Source organism: Octopus sinensis, unplaced genomic scaffold (assembly GCF_006345805.1).
Source record: "Octopus sinensis unplaced genomic scaffold, ASM634580v1 Contig11999, whole genome shotgun sequence".
In the NCBI taxonomy this organism is placed as follows: domain Eukaryota; kingdom Metazoa; phylum Mollusca; class Cephalopoda; order Octopoda; family Octopodidae; genus Octopus; species Octopus sinensis.
Genome location: NW_021832528.1, coordinates 176,193 through 184,834, shown reverse-complemented (window position 1 = coordinate 184,834; position 8,642 = coordinate 176,193). Strand labels below are relative to the sequence as shown.

Here is an 8,642-nt window from a genome sequence, read left to right as displayed (position 1 = left end):
AAAAACCGTAGATGGAAATTAAATAAATAAAAGAAATTAATTGTTGGAAGGAAATTGAGAAAAAATAGTAGAATTGGCCGAAGAAAAATTGCGGGCAAGAAATCCTGGATGAAATAATACTAAGTAATATTTAGAAACAAAAATCTAGTCAAAAGTCGAGAATTTTATAATGAAATTGACACAAAAAACAAAAAAACATATCAAAAAAATGATGAATAATGTCACGCAAAAAACATCTTTTGATACACCCCAAAAATATAATAATTTAGTTTTCAAAGATTTAAAAAAATATAAAAATTGAAAAATAAGCAGTTCTACTCACATTCAAAAATTATTGAATATATTCACAAATTCGCCATTTCTCAAATTCGCCGCATTAAATGACGGAACCAAAAATGGCAAATTTGGAAGTATTCACTGTATTAGAATATAACAATAAAAATAAATTTACTAAGCTCAAAAATTTAAAAAACGGCATTCAATAGCTATGCTACAGATTATGTTAGTTGTTAAAAACCCGTAGATGGAAATTAAATAAATAAAAGAAATTAATTGTTGGAAGGAAATTGAGGAAAAAATAGTAGAATTGGCCGAAGATAAAAATTGCGGGTAAGAAATCCTGGATGAAATAATAACTAAGTAATATTTAGAAACAAAAATCTAGTCAAAAGTCGAGAATTTTATAATGAAATTGACACAAAAAACAAAAAAAACATATCAAAAAAATGATGAATAATATCACGCAAAAAACATCTTTTGATACACCCCAAAAATATAATAATTTAGTTTTCAAAGATTTAAAAAATATAAAAATTGAAATTAACTGATTTTTTTCAAACAAATAAATTATAAATATTTGAAATAATTTGTTGCTGATTGATGTGGGGTTGCACTAATTCCTAATAATAGGTCTCTAGTGGGCAAGACAATCTTAATAACAGGGGCAAGTCGTGGAATAGGCAAAGCAATTGCACTAAAACTAGCAAAAAACGGGGCAAATGTCTCAATTGGGTCAAAAACCGTCAATCCACACCCAGTCCTACCAGGCACTATATACTCCACAGTAAATGAAAGTAACTAATATATACCCACATATATAATAGTAAGTAATGCTGGAGGGAGAGGACTGGCATGTGAACTGGATATTCGCAACGAAAATGCTGTTTGTGGATTTTATACAAAAATTGGAATAGATCGAACAAGCTGTGGAAAAAACAGTGGATACTTTTGGAGGGATTGATGTGCTTATTAACAATGCCAGTGCCATCACTTGTCCTCACTTGAAGACCTGGAAACTAAAAAACTAGACCTAATGCTCAACATCAACATACGCGGCACACTACTTTGGTAATTTAAATATTTATTATAAATTATATAAACCAAAATGAAATATAATTTAAATATAGTATAAAACATTGTATTAAATATTTATTAAAATCTTCTAATCCTCATGTTATCAATCTGAGTCCCCCTCTGCCCCTTCATCATAACTGGTATCGGACTCACTCAGCCTACACTGTGACCAAGGCGGCAATGTCAGGTCTGATCACCGGACTGGCCAAGGACTACAAGACCAGAGGAGTGGCCTTCAATGCACTGTGGCCCAAAACTACAATAAAAACCGCGGCAATTGATATGGTTTGTGGCGGGAAAATCGAGGCGAAAAACTTTTGTCGGAGTCCGGAAATAATGGCAGATGCCGCCTTTGAAGTTTTGAAGAAAAATAGCAGGGATTTTAGCGGGAATTTTTGCATAGATGAAGAAATTTTAAAAAGTGCAGGAATTGTGGATTTTTCTAAATATAATTATATTGAAAGTTATATTATATTGAATATTTATAGATCCTTTGTTGATGGATGACCTATTTGTTGGTGACCCTCCAGATGATACACTTTTGACATTGATCGTTATGTGGATAAATAATTAATTTAATTAAATCGGTAATCAACTAATATTAATAAAATTATTTAAATTATTATTCTGGTGGGACATTAAATGTCAGAACAAGGAAATCCTCGTGGTATTCTAAAAAAGAATCCTTCAGTAAATAAATCTTGTAAAACTCAAACTTTTGATGAAATGAATGTTTTGGCGACTCTCCACCCAATCGACAAGGACTACGGACATATGAAAATAGACGAACCAAAGACTCCCTTCGAACCAAGCACAGTCCCGACCTCAGAAGAACAACCCGACTTTGCAGGCGCAGTGTGGGAGACTGTAACCTCCCCTGTTTGTAGTCAGGAGAGTGCAGTCAAACTTGAGGAACCAAAACGGACATTGTCGGAATTTGAACGTAAAAGGAGAGATCATTATGATGAGTTTATTGTTGCCAATAAAGGCAAAAAAAATAATTAAATTGATTTATTAATTTGTGTCTTTTTATTTATACGGCCAGTCCCGTTAGTAGTCTTACAGGGATACTCTGTCTATAGTGACTAGAGGAGTGGAGGTGTCCCATCCGAACACGGCAGTTAAGCGACTTCTAGTGCTTGGCTGGGTGACCGTTTGGGAACAAACAGTGTCAATTTTTGGTGCCTGTTGGGTGAAGAGTGTGTTTAGGATGGTAGAGTAGTTAAACGTGTCAGCGTTCCCTGTTCTAAGAAGGCATGTGCGTTTGTTGTTGTTAAAAGTGGATCGCTTATCTTACCTGATTTACATTACTAATGAAAACTCTTCATTATGGAAAATATTGGCGAAAAGTTGTTTAAACAGAGCTTGGAAATAGAATCAGTCGTATACAAGTCTAGTAAGTTCTTCCAATGTTCTTCCACATATACAGTCAACCCTCTCTATAGTGAACCCTCTCTATAGTGAACAGGCCATATTAATGCAATCTACAATAACAAATATTAGTAATTCTCATTAATATATTTATTATAAAATGAATACCACGTTTAAAAATGTATAATATCATTTATTTAAATATTTTTTTGTTCACTATTAAAGAATAGTGAACGTCAAATTTTGTGAACATAAAAATATTAAATTTAATATTTTTTACATATATATTTAAAATTCTTTAAAATGAATAAACTACACGTTCTACAGTTGTTAGCATGGTGGAAAATCGAAAACGCCTGTCATTTTTTCAAAAGAAGGAAATAATCGAATTTTATCATAAAAATAGACATTACACACAGCGCGATTTATCCCTTTATTTCAATGTTTCTCTGGGCTGCATAAACAAAATTTTGAAAAATTCTGAAGGAATACTTAATGTTCAAGATGACCAAAAAAAGAAGAAAATTTAATTGCCCAAGTCTCAACCATTCGACAGAGATTTATTTGAATGGTTCGTTAAAAAACGATCATTTGGATTTACAATCAATGAATATCTTTTGAAGTCCATGTCTCTAAAAATGGCGAAAGTTTGTAATATTCAAGGATTTCAAGCATCAAATGGATGGCTTGAGAAATTTAAAAATCGATATTAGATTGCTTCCCGTGCTTTATGTGAGGAAAATCAATTTGTTGAAACGTCTATGATTGAAAATTTTACAGAAAGCCTCAATAGAAAATTAGAACAATATTGTTCAAAAATATTTTTAATTTGGACGAAACTGGATTGTTTTTTAAATTTTTGTCGAAGAGAACATTAGCTGTTGACTCGGACAAAAATTTGTCTAAAAAACCGATAAAAGAAAGAGTAACTGTTATGTTTTGCGTTAGTATGATGGGAGAAAAACTTGACCCATTTGTTATTGGAAAAGCCAAAAATCCACGCTGCTTTAAAGGAAGAAGAAATTAATTAATAATTTACAAGTGGAATACAAATCAAATAAAAAAGCATGGATGACATATGGCTAGTGAATATGAAGCTAGTGAATATGCGAAGGCGCTTGAATTATGGTTTCTTGAGAATGATTATGAACAAAGAGGAAAAGTATACGAAATACGAAAAATTTTAAGAAATTATCAAACTAATAATTCTCAAAAAATCACCGATTACATGATTAAAATCTCTAAATAATCTTTGTAATTATACTTTGTCACAGTACGAATAAAATACACGCCGAATAATTACATTCTTTAATTTTACTGAAATAAAAATTTACACAACAAAATGTTTAATTATTATTAAAAATATGATTTTTAATGTAAAATTCATTAACCTTTTTTACTAATTTATATAAACAAAACCAACCACACTCAATTTACGCAGTTAACTTAAACGTTTGAATATTGTTATTCCATTTTAGGTTATCCTAATAAAATTTTCATATAAAATTTATCGTTAATTTAAATAAAAAATTATTTTTATTATGGATTTATGAAAATTAATCAATTTTAGCTAATCGAGAAATATGAATTCCGTGTAACCGCTCACCGTCCTCCTTTTCGATAACATAGAGATCATTTCTTCGCTCGACAACAATATACTTATTAACATCAAGTCCATCGTACAGCGGATACTGCCGAACATTGGCATCGTTGTCCTGTCTAAAAATTAATTTGACGCTTGAGACCTTAAAAGCACAGTCGTTCCGACATTGATATTTTCTTCGTCGTATCTCCATTTTCTTTTTTCAATCATTTTTTCGCCAGCAATAATTAAGTTTTCTAATGCACTTTCTCGTGCCTAATTAAGTTTTCTAAAAGAATCCACAATTACCAAAATCTATTTATTAACATTAAATTCATACCCAGCTAAAGCCATCATTCAACGCCGAATATCTTCTGAGGTCAATTAAATCCGCAATGTATCTGTCCCTACATCTCCTTGCAATGATTGGCGTAATCGGAGGCTTCGTAGACAATAATTTTTTCGACTAAGAATATTTACTAAAAGGAGTTATTACCTGACAGAAAGCACAATTCGAAATCACCTTAGAGATTTCTTCTCTATTCAATCCATAATAGAGATTTCTTAATTCGAAAAAAGCCGGTCTCTCCCAAGTGGTTATAGTTATGTTCCGCCTAAATTTTATTTATTAAGTTGGACCTCAACGCACTTAAGCTTTAATTCGATTTCATCTTCACAGAAAAAACGCAATTTAAGCCCATTTTTTCGAAAATATGTTTTTCCATTTTCAAAATGGAAATTCTTTCCCAATTTTGTGAGCCTGTATCGCTCATGCCGCTCGATTGACGATGTATCAAAGTTGGAGTCTTTCATTTCTTTGATTTTGTCCAGTGTTCCTTAAATAATCTCACTACACGCATGTTTCACGCTTTTTTAAATAAAAAATAATAATGTGATTCTACTAAAATAAATAATCAATTATTGATTTTTTTCATACTAATTTTTAGATTTCTAATTTTTTCAGCCATTTGTGACAAGTGTAGATTATTCGGCGTGTATTTTATTCGGACTGTCACATACTTTAATATTGTTTATTGTTATTTTGATTCCTTTTGTTCACTATAGACAATAGTGAACATGATGTTTTGACGTGGACATTTTGTTCATTATAGAGAGGGTTGACTGTATTTACTTTAACCAATGACGGACAGCTTTTTACGATTACTTCAAGTCCTCCGAAAATATTTATTGATCAAAATAAAATCTACTATTAAGTAGAAAAGTAAACACCAGCCAATATACAATATTGAATATAGAAGATATGGAAAATGAATTATCTATTTCCAAAAATGTCACAATTTTAAAAATTGTACGATCATACTTAGTCGTAAATACCCGTTCCCATCCGAACACGGCAGTTAAGCGATTACAGGCTGTTCTAGTACTTGGCTGGGTGACCGCCTGGGAACAAACAGTGTCGTACGTTTTTTGTTCCTGTTGGGTGAAGAGTATGTTTAAGATTGTTGAGTACGGCAGTATTCGTGGAATTAAACTTGTCACCGTTTGACGTCCTAAGACATCAAGTCTGTCTGGTACGATATGTTTTAAAAGTGAATCCCCTATCTTCTTTGATTTACATTACCAATGAAACTTTTCATAATGCAAAATCTAGCCAAAAACAAATAAAGTTTTGTAAGCGACTGCTTATCCACTTCTCTTTAAATGGGGAAATCGGTCGATCTTAAGTGATAGAAAACTTTTTTGTTTTTGAAATAGAACAGAAGTTTCTCAGATTTATATGTTTTTTGAATGTATGTGATGTAGACTATTGATTACTTTCTTATTTACAAAGTACTTACCCTCCTATATTATACATCACAAACCCGAATCTTTTTCAGAATTTGGTCGACAATTTCAAAGTGCCATTTAAATAAACGTATTGCAGTTAATTCAGTTCAGAAATACCAAGGTCGCCTCAATTTTTTGCGAGACATGAGGTCACAAGAACAAGAAACAAAAATTCATATAAAACAATGTAAAGATACTAGTACAAAATATATAAAATTGCATTGGTACATACACCACAAAGAGCCGGAGTAAGAAAATTAACTTTTTGGGAAACTAAACCAGTATTCGAATTGTTTGAATGAGCTGCTCCCATTTCCCGCAGCAAGATAAAACGGTGCTATTTTTGTAATCAATGAACCATTATGTAATCAATGAATTGTTTTATTTGATTATTCTGTTTTATGTTGGAAAGTTCTTCGAACAATATCACAATATATGGATTTCATGAAAAATTGTTGAACGAATAATTTTTTAATGTAATATTATGTTTTTTGTATGAAAAGTAAGTTTTAAAAATGTTTAATAAGTTATTATGTTCTTTGAGTTTTATTTTTATTGTTTTAAAATTATTAATTTTGAATTTCAAGTATTTATATAAAATATTTTGTAATACAGTTAGGTAAATAATAATAATTTATTCCCCTTATAATTCTTGATTTTCTGAACTGCATATTCTTCAAACAAATCAACAAGATACAAAACTTCATATCTGAAACAGAGGCAACATCCTCACCACATACATAATAAATCTCATTCTGCTTTTCTTTCATTCTCTTAACATAGGAATCAAAATCAGTCATTCTGTTCTTGATTTATTCGATTTGAACATGACAAGCTCAACAAGTCTCTCCTGATTTGTGGAATCCTCATGAATACCAAGCTTGACGCTCTTGTGGTACTGCTCGTAAAATTTCCCATACAACTCTTTATTTTATTTCATTTCCAAAAACATGTCCAAAGCATTTTTAACAATGTTCTTTTGATAACTTTAAGGACTGTATTGCTCTGCCAACATCTCTTTTGAAAGGTTGAGAGCAAATCGTTGCTATCCATCAACCCTTTAAAAAGGGACAAGATCAAGACATTCGTCCATTATAAAGACTCGTCGGACATACAACTTAATTCCAGATTTCTTTTTCTTCGTCTCAAAAAGGTCAAAAGGAGCCCTCTTAAACGAAAATTCTACTGCTTTACTTAAATCTATTGATTTGCTTCATACTCAAGCTGCTGTACAAAGTGGATTCTCTGTACCAAATATTTCCAAGTTTATTTCTGCCATTAATACTATTGTGGCCTGCGCTCTTGATGTTGAAATCGATGAGGCCGAGAATACATCCGAACAAGTCGCGCCTGTTGCTGTCCATGTCAAAGAACCATCTCAACTTGAGGAAGTTGATTTGTTAGTTACTCTGTTTTCCTTGGTTCTTTGATTTTGATTAAATCTACTTCTTAGTTTTGAAAAAAATTAGGTAAATTTTGAGTAATATTATCGTAATTATTTCATTATATAAGTTACTTTCTGGTCAAGTTTTTCTTTTCAAAATGATTTCTAATATTTTCTAAATACATAATTTGATAATTATAACATGCAACAAAAGTTTTTATTCCGCATATCTTTTAATGTCTTTTGAAAGGACTCTGATTTGAAAATGAGTGTACAGCCTTGTTATAATAGCAAACTGGAATTTCCAAAATTTCCAGCGACTTTTTTTCATTTGTGTCTATCATTTTAAAAAGTTTTTTAATGATGGTTCTACAATCCAGTGTGTGCTGGGATTGTTTGGTCTTGTAGTCTTACGTTTGTTTTTGTGGATAAACCACCTTCATATAACTTGAGCGGTCTTAATTTATTTTGACTAGAAAAGTGAAGACCCTTCAAATCGTCTGCTTTCTCGAATAAACAAACATTAGGCTAGCCCATTGGAGATCAAAGAGACAAAACTAAGCCAATCAGCAAAATAGGGCGCCAGGAGGTGTTCAAGGTTACTAGACCATTTAACTCCAAACAGAACTCGACCTCTCACAATGATTGGTTTAATCATTAGCGTTTGATTGCAATTTGATTGTAAGTAGGTCTGCCGTTGAATGATATGGTCTGAAGAATAATAAAAAATTATCTTTAATTTACAAGAAGTTGGAAGTGTAAAACAATTAGAATTCGCCAGTGGATACATCACAAATAGCATACGAATTACCTCGCAAAATTGCTATAGATATTCTTTGGTACGGCCAGCTGGTTTCCTGGTTTTCCTGGTCTAAGGGCATCGAGGATTACATGACACCTTGTCAATACTCAATATCTAGCGGTGGAGAGACAAGAGGACACTAGTAAAGTCTTGGGCGGGAGTATACGAGTTTTGGCTCTCAGGTCTCCTCACTAACTCGAGGAGAGACAATAAGTGTTAGTTGATAACACGAATGTCCAGGAATGTTAGATTATATGTCGTAGTAATAATCGCAGAAGTACAGCGATTTAAGAGTGGAATATACAAAAATTAATTACGAGTTCATTATGCACTTGATTCGACTGATTTCATCTTGGTTATTC

The 8,642-nt window shown here is 31.9% G+C and overlaps 1 protein-coding gene, 1 long non-coding RNA gene and 1 other non-coding gene across 3 annotated transcripts; all 3 read left to right on the top strand.

Annotated features, from left to right (window-relative positions):
* The first annotated feature begins 919 nt into the window (after window positions 1-919).
* On the top strand, window positions 920-1,260 carry LOC115229136. Its single transcript, XR_003883299.2, has 3 exons — window positions 920-1,073; window positions 1,104-1,162; window positions 1,194-1,260. It is a non-coding gene; the product is annotated as an uncharacterized LOC115229136 (long non-coding RNA).
* A 735-nt stretch (window positions 1,261-1,995) lies between these two features.
* LOC115229144 (protein phosphatase inhibitor 2-like) lies at window positions 1,996-2,358 on the top strand. The gene has a single exon (XM_029799554.1). The coding sequence runs from the start codon at window positions 1,996-1,998 to the stop codon at window positions 2,356-2,358; it is 363 nt and encodes a 120-aa protein (XP_029655414.1).
* A 3,255-nt stretch (window positions 2,359-5,613) lies between these two features.
* On the top strand, window positions 5,614-5,732 carry LOC115229149. The gene has a single exon (XR_003883300.1). It is a non-coding gene; the product is annotated as a 5S ribosomal RNA (ribosomal RNA).
* Window positions 5,733-8,642: the final 2,910 nt, after the last annotated feature.